General features: G+C 37.7%; 1 protein-coding gene across 6 annotated transcripts in view; it reads right to left on the bottom strand.

The window, feature by feature from the left end:
• Positions 1–14,982, bottom strand: part of SIPA1L1 (signal induced proliferation associated 1 like 1) — a 198,092-nt gene that overhangs the window by 25,003 nt on the left and 158,107 nt on the right. For 5 of the 6 annotated variants that reach the window (XM_071744541.1, XM_071744543.1, XM_071744542.1 and 2 more), the window contains 2 exons: positions 12,680–12,958; positions 4,828–4,977 (listed from right to left, as the gene is read on the bottom strand). In XM_071744541.1, the coding sequence (XP_071600642.1) occupies positions 4,828–4,977; positions 12,680–12,958 (429 nt within the window). The remainder of the gene's footprint in view (positions 1–4,827; positions 4,978–12,679; positions 12,959–14,982) is intronic. The other variant, XM_071744545.1, reaches the window with a different exon arrangement.

Here is a 14,982-nt window from a genome sequence, read left to right as displayed (position 1 = left end):
AAAAAAACCCAAAGCAGACAATGATATTAAATGCACATAAATCTCATAAAAGGGGGAGAAAAGAGCACTTTGAGGAAGCTATTATCAAACAGAAGGGTACAGCTATGCATAACTTAACTGCTCGAAAGTTTTATAATGCTTTTCCATTTAATTTCTGTGGCAGCTCTCAGGACCTTTTTAGTACCTTTAATTATAAGATTAAAGTACACATTACTCTATTGAGCATCTTTGATCAACTGGTTACAGTGCAAAAAAATTTAAGATGACAAAAAACCCCAACAGACCACAACATCCAGAAATAAAATATCAGTTTTCATTTATATAGATCTTTCCATGAAAAGCTGACCAGACCATCACATGGTTACAGAAAAACAATCACAATTTGGATAAAAGCCACACAGGGAAATGAGGTGTGTTTATTAGGAAAAGGTATCAAGGATGGATTCTTTTAACTGGAAAGCACCCTCTTGAACGAACCAAAGTGAGCATCAGAAAGTCTTCTGGGACAGTCCCCTGGGTTTTAGCCACTTTTATGGGTTCTAAGCAAAAGATAGTAAGGTAATACCTAGGGGATATAGACATGTATGCAAACGGATTCATTTGGGACAGTATCACACTGTCAAATATTCTGATTAAGCTCTTATGAAGCTGACTGCATTTGTTAGGGATTCCCAAAACATGGAGGTTACAAATTTTGCAATTTATTGTGTTCTTATGGTATTAAATAAGTTGGGTGGTCTAGTGTAAAATAAATGCAGTTGTAGGAAATAAGGGAGACATGCAACTTATTGCTGTAGAAGAAAGCCTATGCTGCAAAAGGAAAAGTGTATTCAATGCACTTTGTAGATCCTGATATATTAATCAGATAGATTTTGGAAAGCTTGATAAATATTCAGTAAACTCAAGGAGAAAAATATGATGACAAAGGAAACACCCAGGACTTCGGTGCCATACTGAAATTTATATGCCTTGTACACTAAAAGCCTGCAAGAATTAAATTATAATGCTGTATTACATATAAAAAACTTCCAAGTCTCTAAGAATTATAGTTGGGTTCAGAATTGGCAGGTCAACCATTAAGAACTTGTCAAGAATAATGCATTTTTGCAGTGTTTTGTGGTTTTGTTTTTTGGTTTTTTTTTTTTTGTGTGTGTTTTTTTTTTTTTTTTTTTTTTTTTTGTTGTTTTGTTGTTGTTGTTTTTTGTGTTGTTTTTTTTTTTTTTTTTTTTTTTTGGGGTTTTTTTTTTATTTTTATTTTTTAAATGGGACATATTCTGAAGGGGAAAAAAATTCCGCAAACTCTATATGCACAGACTAACACCCAAAAGAGTTGAAACAAGCTGATATATTCCCTATAAATCAATGAGTTTCTCTAGCTCTATGTGCCTAACATAATAACAGAAAATACCCACACTGTACTCTCTACTCACTCCCCTTGCTATAGACTGGGCCTGTAAAGCAGACATTTGCCCAACTGTCAGCATAAGATCATTGTGGTCACCCCAGCTGAAAGTTCATGTACTTGGTTAACTCAAATGAACCCACCAAAGAAGAAAAAAAAAGGCCACATCATAAAATTTGGGTCTTCTACATTTTACCCAAATATGATCCTACTTCCCACCGCTTCCCTGTTATAGTCAACATATGGTTTGGTGAATAAAAAAAATAAAGGAAGCTTGGATACACCTGCTTTCTGAATATAAAGGAGTTTAAACTGAAATGGCATTAAGTGAGTAGTGCTTTTCCTTTTCTATTCATACAGACCAGCAAAGATCTTACTGAATATCAATTAAACAGATGCACAAAAAGTCTAAACAAAACATTGCAAAATCTGATTAAACACTTCAGTGTTTAAACACTGATCTGTGGTAATTTTCATAGTTTAAAGACCCATAAACCATTTTGGGAAGGATATCTTTTCACTACAAAATAATTAGAAGTCATCAAGAAACCTTGGGCTTGATGAAGTGACAAAATATTTACTTTCTATGCTTTGTTCCTCTTACCTAAACCCCATAATGCTCATATTCTAAAAGCAGTCAATTTTGCACTCGGAATACTTTATGATGTGGGATCTTTTTTTCAAGATTACAGATATATAAACCCACCATGTTTCTAAATTTTTTTTCATTAAAATCATTGTTCTACTAATTGAGCAGTAAGAAAGGTCTTTAGATTGCCCTTTTATTACATAATGTGGGCTATTTAAAGGCAGGAATAGTAAAAGCAGGTGGTGCTGTATTCTATGATGCTTAAATATATAGACCATTAGGATATGTAGGAATGAATCAAAAAAAAATATCAAAGGAGAAATCAATCTGGGTTAAAAGAATAGTAAAATTGTTTAAATACACATTTTATATATATGTCACAAGGAGAAACCCATTATTTAATTATTTTTGAATTTCATTTTTACATTCCCCATTATTTATGACACTATAGGTACCTTCAGGTAAACACAGGATAACCATACAAAACACACACGCACACATCAAGACCAATCTGAATATTCTTGAGAGCAGTGGAGTTTTTGTCTATACCAAGGCTTAGGATACAGACCAATAATCTAGAAGAGGCAGCAGCTACTGCTCTTACTGAAGTCTGACAGAAGATGGACTCACAACCATGCTCCCAGTCATTAATGTTTCACAAATTTTCCCAATCTGTCATGTTATGCAAGAAGAATACATGTATACACAAAATGTGGAGTTGAGATTTCCTGCACTGGGAAATGGCACACCTCAGGCACACTGGAGCCTCATTTGGGGAAGATGACTTTCAGGATATCCAGTCCATCCTTCTTTCCAGTATCTTTACAACTGAATGCTGAAATCTCTCTCTCCTATTTTAACAACATGCAAGGGCTAAACCAGCCCCAGCTGGTGCACTGAACAGTACTACAGAGCTGCCTTGATGCACATGGAACTGCAAGGATTTTTAGTAATGTGACAGAGATTAGTTTGCTTATTGAGGCAAGGGAAAGTTTGTTTCATTATTACATGTTTCATGTTCTCTTTTTAGCCTGGTAGAAAATGTTTGGGAAGTTCTGAGAAAACATAATTTATGTGCACAATGACAGTATGGGAGGTAAAGTGCTTTTCCTGTAAGAATAGAACATAAGAGTCAAATGACTGGAATTTAATAAGTTCTTATTAAGAACTTAAACTTTCTTCTGAAGTTCATATATTACTTCTTTCATTATCCCATCTCAAGTGTTTTGTTGCACCAAATTAAAACCCAAAAAGCCTGTATAAACCAGGTTTCTAGGACACATCTCTGCTGAACTTGCTCAAAGAATGTGGTAGTGAACGTATGTGTAAAATTGACTTATAAGATGAAAAAGGATGGGTGCTGCTGTGCTCTGAGGCCCATTCAAACCAAAATCCCAGCGTGTCTGAAAATCCCTTCCTACTCAGGCAGTTACAGTTGTGATGGTCTAAGGACATATGGCAGCAATGCCATTTTTGTAGAGAAAATGATGTAGCTGGAAAAGAGCAGACGAGATATCAGGAGCACAAGCTGCTCTTCATAATTCAAGTAACACATAAGTACTGCTGGCATCAATGAGCCAGGAAGCATGCAGAGTATAAAGAGGCTGAGTGCTTTCTACAGCTGCAAAGCTCTGGACACATTTCTGTTTAGTTTCCTTACAGCAAAGTTTAATGGGTTTAGAGCAAAATCCTCTCATGTCAATAGGATTTAAATTATGACAGCCCTGACAGTCTTATGAATAAAAGCCTCAGTGAAGGTGTGCAGCAGAGAAGAGATGGCCTCTTCCAAAAACCTTAAACTGAGCCATGAGGAGAACGACTGAGAGGACAAATCCTCAGTGCCCTGGAGCAAGAAACAGCACTTGTTCAACAACATTCCCAGAGCAGCATTCTGTGGACTGACAAAGAGCAGTGGCCCATGATAGGCATCTCAACAGGCAAAAGCCACTGCCTTGTGCTAACAGTTCCTGACAATGGTATTTAAGATTACTAGTACTATGTTTTTTTAAATAGTGAAAAATGTACATCTGCTTTATAAAGGACCAAGCCAGAATAAATTGCACACAGTGACCTCCATTGTATTCAAGAAGACTTCAGAAGGAAGCTTTGCAGTGTGAACTATCAGCAGTTTTGCCCCCTTAACTTCTGTACAGGAAGTAATTTGGAGTGTGATAGACAGTTCTCCTGCTGCCAAGTACTTTTTTCCCTACTTGGAGATGCTTGATTTAGTTCTCTTTTCAGTGTGTTTTCTGAAAATGATAATAGATCTAATTTCTTCCTCTGCAAGTTGCCCCCAACATTGACACTGGATAACTTCAGAGTTTGATGATTTCTGAAAAGCTGGAAGAGAGTGCCTTAAAACAGGATGACTGTGAATATATGACAAAGATCCTCACTGATTCAGCAGCACTTCTATTCCTACACTTTTGAAGTCTTACTTGTGCTCAACACTCCTTTTCTTCAACTATTAGCACAGTCTGCAAAGTCCCAAACCTTTATCAATTTTAAAATCTAAATCTATGAAGTGAAGCAATTTGCAACATGAAATCAGTATGTTTAATGAAGATTTTTAAATCCATAAGGGTCTCTTTGTATAGTAACTGTAGAATCAGAGTGGTTAGGTCAAGCAGGGAGGAAGGAAGGGACTTTTAGCACTGACTTTTTCAAGAAGCATGGCAGCAGTATTTGTAAACAAACACATTTTCACGCACATAAACAGCCAACAGGAGGCTGTTCAAGGACTCCTTTAGTTTAACACCGGTGACAACAAATGGAACAGAGAACAAAACAAAACAAAAAAAACTGCCTAAAAAGAATAGAAAAGTCTGGTGCCTACCCTTCTGGCATAGATTTTTGTCTGTAAGTGCCCCCAGCAGAGCCAGTCTCACTCGAGGAGGATAAGTTGCTTGGAGAATTACGGCACTGCTGCGACCTCGCTAAGGCAATGGAGGAAACTGTGACGTAGACATCAGAACCAGGAGACAGCCTGCTCAGAGCAAAAGAACCAGAGAGATCAGCAATACTCTACAGCAGTGTCCAACTGCACTACAGGAGGGACAACACCAGAAAAAGCATGATAGACAACACCAGAAAAAGCATGATGGACAACACCAGGCAAACTGCCACATCAGCAAGGACCGTGGTGTCATGGAGACAGCAGAAATGAAATCAGCTGAAGGATCAGACATTTTCCTCTAGTTAATCTATTGGAAAACATAGAAAATCAGCTGCAAAAAGCAGAATGCAGGGGAGTAAATAAAAAGAGGCGAGCGTGGGAGGAAAATCCTGCCACGTAGTAGGGAACCAGCTCAGCTTTTGAAATCCTGATTTGTTTTTACAGATAATGGAATAATGAAGCATGACATTCCTCATCCAAATACCAAACAGAACAAAATATTTCTAATTCTCAAAATCAAGTCCTGCCTGGAATTTAAACTAACTGTAATAAGCTGTCTGTGCAAACTGTTCCAAGAGTATCAAGCTTATTTCTTACCAAACATTAAATCACAAGGACTACAATATGTAATGTTATTTACAAATACTTTAACATCCTCCTGAAAAACTTCACATTCTAATATAAAAATCTCAACGTATCAGAATTCCGTTTAAAAATAAAGACCTGAGCCATATGAAGCCTTCTCCTGTTGGAATAACCATACAGCAAATAAATGGGCAAGAAGTGCCACACACCTGGGCAGAATGGCTGGCAGGCTTATACTGCTCACCTTGTATATCCCGTTCTGTAGTTGAATGCTTTTTTAAGATCATTTTCTGCATTGTGCATTTTGTTTCCCAAACCCCAACCAAATTAACTGCTGCTAGCTAATTCTTTGTTCTATTTTTTAGCAACTGAAGCCACTCATATATGTGTACATCCACATATATGAGAAAGCATACACATATCTCAAATGTACATTTGTCTCCCCCTTCAATATTTTGCAAAAAAGCAGTAAACTAACAAAACGCTGAAATAAAAACTGCAGTAGCATTGGACCAGACATTTTGATCATCTAGGACTTCATAAAGTGCTTATGATAGCAATTGTCTTTTCCAGCCACAATAGGAATGATCTAAAGCCTGATCACCACAAGTAGCATATTGAATTCAGTAATTCCTTTCTGGCCTTCCAAACTGAATTTAACTTGTCTCATGTTTATCAAACAACAATTCTGACATCTTTGATTGCAAAGGACACAAGAAGTTGGAAACCTGTGCACTTTTGAGTGAAGCAGTTCATGGCAGCCTTATAAGGAGAAAAAAAAAATTTTGGCCAACAAAAAGAGTTTTAATAGTATTAACCCATCTATACAGGCACACACATTTACACTCAGTTACACTTGCAGAGTTATAGGCAATTTAAAAGTAGAACTTTTTCCCCAGTACTGAATTAGAATTTATGGTAAGGAAACCAATTTACTTCTCAAATAATTTCTGTAAAATGATTTCCTGTTGGAATATGCTTACATTTTCACTTCAGATTCAGCTATGCTTTTTCTTTACTTCCTATGCCTTACCAAAAGTAACAGCAGTGTTCAGAAGAAATGTCAAGATTTCAAAACTATGTCATGGAATTATAACTCATTTACAAAGATGAGAGACCTTGAGGACAAACAAAATTGTATTACAAATGTGGCTGGAAGAACAGCAGTGATCAACCAGTCAGGCAGGACATCCTGTTATTTAAAGCAATACATTTTGTAGGCACAGTACACAATAGCACTAAAAAACACTAATAGGGAAAGACATTACACTTTTTGTGAAGCAATAAGACCAAAGGACTTGAGTAGATGAGTTCAAATTGACTTTTTGAGGTGCTTTGAAATCTATTGATGAAAGGCACTTTTCAAGACAAAAGGAGTATTGTGTTAACAGTATGGCCCTGCAGTCAAGATGCATGCCTGCCTTTTATTTATAATTAAAAAACAAACTAAAACAAGCTATTACCTATTTTAAAAGACACCTTTAAGAAGAAATTCCAAAGTGGTTATGTGCATGAGTCCCATAGCTGAATTAAAAAGCAAGCCAAGCATCCACTGCATTAAACAGATACAATTACACTGCAGCCAAGTGACCTGGGGTCACACCAGCCATGGCACAGTTTCTAACAGATCCAGTTCATCCTGAAAGGACTGGCTGAGTCTTGCCAAGCACAGGAAGAAAATAATCTTTTGTGAAAGCAGTGAGGGAGATGTGTCTATAGTTATTTTGTTTTGTATGACAATGCAAACATCTTGCTCTTAATTATTTTCCATGTCATTAGCTGCAGTTTTCCCCCATGCCTTCAATAAGCATAGGGATGCAGTACATCCTTCACACAGCAATGTCAGCTGTGTGTGCCTATGGCCTAAGGCAGCCTTGAGTTATATGAAGATACACAGCTGCCTCTTCCCTTAGGACCTCTGCCCAGTGCAGTTTTATTTTGTGTTACAACTTCTGCAAGAGCTGCACACAGCTTGGAAGTGAAGGAGGTGAATGCTGGCAGAAAGGATGGCCTTACAGTGAAGGCATTTCAGTGCTGACTTAGCAGACTGTATTCTTACCCTGCAGCACTCCAATATGACCACTGACATATTTGTTAAAGAAATTTTTTCATTCATTGTCTCTAATTGGAAGTTTCTCAAAGGCCCTGTCTGATTCTAAGGTCCCATTTACTTCTGAGCTGAAAACTTACCAAAGCAGCTGAAGTCAACAGAAGCTGTAATTGTAATACATAAAATATTAACAATGCCAGGCACACTTCCAAATATGAGATGCCCAAAATTAGGCACAGTGAATAATCAGAACATAATTTCTCTGCCTTTGTTCTTAATTTGAAAAGGGCCAAAGACATCTCTTCTCACACAAGAGTTTTGAAAATCAAGTTTAATTAATAACCCGTGAAGCACTCAGAAGCTATAGTAATAGGCACCACTGTAAAGCTTAGAGAATTAATAATTGCATCCTTACAGGAGGATATGAATGACATCCAGTGAATAGGAATAGAGTAATAAAGAGGACAATAAAATATTAAATAGCTTCTCTTTAATAAGCAGCATCCACTGTGTAAAGTGAATGAAGCAGATGTCCTCTGTTAAAAGAAATTATCGTAATTTATCAAAGGAAGTATCAGAAATACTGTTGCTCAAGAGGTCTGAATAAAATTGCACAGCAAATCTTAATTCTTGCATGCTTACCTTCCACGTTTGATTTCTGCAACCCTAATAGTACTGCAAGATGTGACAGTTCTCTGCAAACACTGACTCAAAGATCCCATGTAAAAGGGAAAACAATCCATTTAAAAAGGATAAAAAACCAAAACATCAGCAGTTTTGGAGAGGGGGAGAGCAAATGAACCAGAAAGTACAATTATGCTATCACATTGTACTTTCTCACACCACACTGTATTCATTTTTCAGTCATCAAATTTTAGAAGAAAATGAACTATCACATGAAAAGATACAGAGGGAGGCAATGGGACAACCAAAGGTACAGAACAGCTTCTATACAAAGAAAGGCTGAATAGGCTGCATGGCTCCACAGATTATTGGGAATTTTGTCATATCTGTTTCCATCCATCCAAATGTTAATTATATTATATCAAGCAACAGAATTATTATTCATTATCCCTCATGGCAAAAAAACAAGCAGGAGACCTGGAACTATTAAGAGACCAATGAGCAAGCACTGAACAGATGCCATCCACAGCTGACAGACACAGCAGTACAGATGCACCCAGCTCCAGGCAATGGACATCCAGGAGACTGTTGGACCTGTTGTGGAGTCTTCTTTTATACTTACAAGCACCTCTTACACTGTGCCCTAGTCCCCACATCAAACAAGAGAGACCAAACTCCTGACATGACACAGAATAACTCTTTCAAAAGTTTTTGGAATATGAGACTATGGCCGTGCAGCTAGATATGCTAATAAACCTTTGGTTTACTGCTACATTCAGGTCAAGGTCCTGATGCCAGAAGGAAACGCATAAAATATCTCATGTTGGCACATATTCTAATTTGAAGAATGTTATGAAAACCTTAAATATACAAAGCCTCAAATGCTGTGAAGTAGGCACTGCATGTGCTACAATGCTCATTCGACAGGTGGCAAGATGAGCACAGACATCTGCTTGTTTGTTAGGAAAAACATCACTTATCCAAGATAAACATCAGCAGATTAGGATTTTTATATAATATGGGAACAGTTTAAACTAGAACCTATCTGCAGGCATTAACCTATAAACTGCTACTGGCACAGCTATGCTCACTAACTACACACAGGCACCGTTCCAAGCAGCAGGAAGTTTTAGGGCAAAACTGTGCTCCAAAGTCCTCAACAGAACTAGAATCCAGGTTTAATTAATATTCTTCTAATAAATCCTTATTATGGAATTTCACAGCCAGTGCTTGACTGCTGTCATGCTGTAATTCAGTTTTCTATTTGATTTAAACTAATGTGCTCAGAAACGTTCTAGTTAGAACCTTGAGCTTTCACCCAAAACAGCCCTGAAATGCACAGTGAAGGGCACAAGTCCAGCAGTGTGTTTTCATCACTAGTTTTGACACTTTTAAGATGTTTGTTCAAGCCAGTTTTAGTTAAGACTGGTTCCAGTTTAAGGTAAGTAAGTTTATCACCTAAAACAGTATTACCTCTTTTCCCTGCACACTTTTTTCTTAATGAAGTTTGGAAACAGGGTGTACAAAGTAAAAACTGAAAATTGGGAGGGGGGTAGGGGGATAAAAAGCTCTAAAATTACATTATCTCCAGTAACATTAGCTCTGGCATACTCCACATATATGTGGCTTATTGGTGTTTTCCTTAATGTATCACTGATATTTATTTTGAGTTATAGGCTATGGAGTGTCCCAAGTGGACTAATTAATGTTGTGAAAGAGGCCATAACATGAAATTTATTGCATTTATATTGTTAGATTTTTCAGTCTTAACGTTGCAGTAATATTCGAGGTTTAAGATTTATAAAAGTTTGGCTTATATTTTCTGCCTACAAATATGCATATCAATTACAAACATATTCAAGGACCCAGGATACTGTGAGGAACAGGAGCAGCTGGTGAGTTGGATACCTGAAGACAATCCAATAAAGACAAACTTAAGTACTCTGATGGTGAGGCACAGAAATGGGCATTTACCCGCTCTCTCAGAATCAGGGACTGTCAAGCAAGCCACTCTCCCCCCTAGAGCAGCAGTATCCTTAGGGAGGCAAATTCTTTTTATGTCTATGAAGTGAAATCCTCTCTTCTCAGAACTGGTAATGCAACTTTTATTTATTAACATAGTTAAATGGACTGAAGTCAAAATATCAAAAGAAGCAAATGTACTGCATTCAGTATGCATATTAAGTATTACTAGTAGGCAATTCAAAGAGTCACACCTCTACTGCTTGTATTCTGAGAGGACTCTGTCCTCAAAGAGGGCAACACTTACCTGCTAAGCAGTTTTGTTTAAATTAAAAACCTTAAAAACTTCACGTTTGTGGGTTTGGGTTTTTTTTTTTTTGTTTGTTTGTTTGTTGTTTGGTTTTTTTGTTTGTTTTTTTTTCCTAAATACTTAACATAAGTCGTGGATTTCTTGCTGATATGCTACAAGTAAAATGAGTATCATGTCAGGTCTGGTAAGTCAGAGGTAGTATAATGCCTCTATTTTATTCACCTGCTGGAGCTCATGGTGGTGCCAACCTTCTGTGGTGCTGGGTGACTGCTACCAGCAGATCAGTTCCAAAAATCACCTCAGATTCAAAGTTCAGAGACACATAGACCAATTTACTATGGGTTTATCATCTGGGTTTATCCCTTAAAACACAAATTACAAACAAGAGGTTGCTGTTTCTCAGTGGCAGATGAGATCTGCCACCCCTGTTACTGTGCCTGCATCCATAGACCAAGAATGTGAAGTCAAAAAGCAGGAGGACAGAGAGGTGTGGAACAGCCAACTCCAGATTCCAGACAAAACTCTTTGATTAATACCACGATGAGATGAAAGGTTATGAAAAGAAACAGCTGAATCTGATGAAAAAAATAATCTAAATCTGATCTTCTGCCACTGCCTTAAACTTTGCTCAGTTATTGCTGTGCCTTCCATAATTGCAGAGTAAGATTCTATAGCATTGGAGACAGCAAAGAAAAAACAGTACCCCTACTCCTATTCCTTCAAATGTAGAACCTACCTGTCCTTCTCTGTGACAGGCAGATACGACCTGAAGCCACGCAATTTTTATGTTCCTTCAAATATATCACTAGAAAGGTAATTACAGTGTCTCCCTGGTTTCTGCAACCTTTATCATAGAATCTTATCAGGTTGTCTGCAGAACTGGTAGTGCTTTCAATATTCCAAAGTTTCTCCAGCAACTCATACTGATGTCTGCTTTAAGTGTCCATCTGTTGTACTTACATAAAGCTACAATAGAGGAGGGAAGAAAGGGACACACTCTCTCCAGTTTGGGTGTAGAAGTACCATAGTGTTTAATGAAAAAGAAAGAAAATTAAGTCCTCCCTATCAACTTCTATAATTCCTAAACAATGTGCCCTACACAGAAGTTTCTATTTCACATTGGTAGTTTCTTGGTCCTGGCTGTACCACCTTTGAAATTATATTTTTGTCCTCAGTTCTTCACTATGTAAAAAAATTCTTGAAGTTAGTTAATGAGAAATCTCTCAATTTTCTGCAAGATGTATCTTATCTCCGCTGCTTTATAATTTCAGACCAGAATGTCTACACCTTTCTTTTTTTTTTTTTTCCAAAATAAGAAATATAACTGACATGCTTGTTTCCCTCAACAGATCTCTCTGTAAATGCAGAGACAGTGACAGCTTTGCATCAATTATCAAAACAATGACAGTTCATTTGAATACTATGAAATAAGTCTTTATCCATGAAAGAACTAAAATACTGTGACAGTACGTGCCTGATGCCTGTATCTTAATAATAATCACTTCTGTGTTTAAGAAAAACACAAAACAAAAAACCCCAAGCCACCCTGGAGAAATGCAAACTGAAAACATCACACATTACATTAGACATTGGAATGGCCTCCCAGGGGAAGTGGTGAATTCCCCCACTTCAGAAACTTTTAAGTCTCAGCTTGATGGGGTGCTGAGACACCTCGTATAAACAGTAACACGAGACGGTTGGGCTAGATGATCCTTGAGGTCCCTTCCAACCTGACATTCTATGATTCTACGAAAGCAATCTCTTTTCTAGCCTAAAAAGTTCAAAACCTCCCCTAATAGAAAAATTTGCTTTCTGCACTTGTCAGAATTCTCTTGCTTAACAACCTGTGAAATGCAGTTCCTGCATTGGAAGCTTTAGGTGATTCTACCAAGCCTAATAAACAAGCTAAGATTTTGCCCGACTTCTTCAAAATCCTTAAGCTCAGGAACCTTTATATGTAAGACTTCAACTGTAAGTCATTTAAATTGTAAATAACAGTACAACAGGTTTAGAATGCCATCCAACAGAAGGCATCATAGCTAAAAAACTCTGCAACACTTCATTTTGTGGTTAACTATGCCAGGAAAAGTATTTCTGTTTGGCTACTGTTTTGCTCGGTATCACATTGCTTTCTGACTAATTAAAACCAAGATAAAGAGCAGTCTTCTGGTACTTAGATAAATCTATTGGGTTTTTTTGGGGGGGGGTTGTGAGTAGATTTTTAGCAGGATTGAAAAGTCATTTGTGAAGAAGACACCTACCTTCTGCTCTCCAGTGGGCGCCCATCACTGGAGATGCTTCGGGGGATGTTGGCTGCTCGTTCTGGGGGTGGCATTTTCCCTTCTCCTTTCCCAGAGCCAATCCTAGATGGTACTGGACTCTGTATTTGAGATGGTACCTGAGCCACATGAGGACCCTGCCCCTTGCTTGCATTTCGCTGCCATTTGTTATTATTTCTGAAGGGAAATTTGAATTCATAAGACATTCCTTCATTCACTTTGTATTCCATCACTGGCATACGGTAGTTTTCTGAAGAACTCCTGGAAGGGAAGAAATTTAACATGCTGCTATAAAAAAAAAAAGTATATATATATATATATATAGATATATATTCTCTTCACAAGGATATATACCTGAAAACAAACTGAATCAATTCTATGGAACAATAAATGTACAATTCTGCTTTAGAGAAACATGTATTTTTATAAAAACAAATTCTGATACTCTTAATCTGATTTCTGGGTTATGAAAGCTAAAAAATCTGCAAGTAGGATACCTCCCCTTCCTAATTCGAAAAAGTTTTAGAACTTGCCTGAACCTAGACAAATGAAGCTGAAATATTTGTTCTTTTGATATAAATCTTTCTGATGCACAGACACCCATAAAAAGACATGAAATAATGCATTACATTTAATCTTCAAATTATTTTAAGGATATCTTCAACTGTTAAGACTTGGATAGGAGCACAGGTAACTGAAAGAGGACAGATTTAGTTTAGACTTCAGGAAGAAATTCATTACTTTAAGGGTGGTGAGACATCAGCACAAGTTGCCCATGGAAGTTGTGGCTGCCCCCTCCTTAGAAGTGTTCAAGGCCAGGCTGGATGGGGCTGTCCTTGACCATGGCAGGGCGGGTTAGAGCTAGAGGATCTTCAAGGTCCCTTCTGACCCCCAAAAATGTATGATTCTATGATCTTTGGCTTTGGAGTACCTCAGTTGATAAATTTCCACATTATGAAAACAGAACACTCACTAAAAATTGCAAATACCAAGCCCAGATTATACCCTTTGCTTTCTGAGCATGAACAGCAATAGGCCATGATAAAATTGGATTGTAACAGGACATAAACTAATGTAGTCCACATCAGATGTAGGGCAATCTTCTACATATACTTAAAATTAGGAACTTTGAAAGCAGATGTGCCCTTCAGCTTTGCTGAGGATTATGACGATGTTTCTCTTGACAAATGCATATACCTCTACTTAACTGATTTTTTTATAGTGTTATCTACACACATCATTAACCAATGGAAAGGAGAAGTAAACAATCAGTGCAAAATTTTCTGCTTCTAGCTTTTCCTCTAAGTGATTACACCATCAGTGCTGAAAAATGCCAGTATCTCTTCCCAGATAAAATAGAAAACAAAACAGCTCAGCAGCTCTGCTGACATTAGCAAGTTGTGCAGTCTAACAGAGACTGTGCCTGAAGGCAGAGAAAGTAGAGAAAGTGCCTGAAGTCAGTGCTGAGGTCTGGATGTCCACAAGATACACAAGTTGTGTTTACTTTGGCCTATCCTCTAGTTTTGACCTGCAAGTTAAATGAGCAGTTGAAGGCACCACATGTGCTCCTGAAGCCCATGTAGTTCAGCTTCATCTGAAAGGAAACCAGTTTGTGCTCTCAGGCTACTCTGATATGAGCCACTGCATGGTAGATGGGGACAATCAGGAGATTTGCTTTCAAAGTCCACTCACAACCTGAGATGTTGATATCCTTGCTGCTTCTTTTCATGTTTTATGTCTCTGCTGCTCCTTCTTTAGTGGTTATGTACTTCAGTAGCCTGGGTTTCTCCTGGCTTTTTTGAAGACATAGTTACTATTTAAGCAGTAAGAATACAGTTCCTGTTCCTGCTGTGCCCTTAACTTCAAGGTCAGCAATCCATACAGCCAAGGAGTTCAGCTGCAATATTTTAATGACCATCTACCAGAGATGCAACCAGAACAAGGCTTGTCTCTGTGCAAGGCATTAGATTATGAGTCAGAGTATTTGGGTGTCTTTTTGTATGTGCTACTGACCTTGTACATGTGCCTGTTAGCAAATCACCTCGCCTAGCTGCACCCCTGCTCTTCCTCAAACTTCATGCCAATCAATGTATTATGATAGGGACTGCTTCCCATATGAATGTACTACAGCAAGCACAACTGATTTTCATTTGAGTTATGGTCTGTAGATTTTACTGCAGTAGGAATATTGTATGACCTCCAGAAGACACAACAAAAGGATTCCAATTTTGGAAAACTGCCCTGAAAACTTGCTTTGTGCAAAGACTTAAGTCTCTAGTAATATA

Source organism: Heliangelus exortis, chromosome 5 (genome assembly GCF_036169615.1).
Source record: "Heliangelus exortis chromosome 5, bHelExo1.hap1, whole genome shotgun sequence".
In the NCBI taxonomy this organism is placed as follows: domain Eukaryota; kingdom Metazoa; phylum Chordata; class Aves; order Apodiformes; family Trochilidae; genus Heliangelus; species Heliangelus exortis.
Note: the sequence above shows the minus strand (reverse complement) of the source record. Positions and strands in the feature narration are given on the sequence as shown.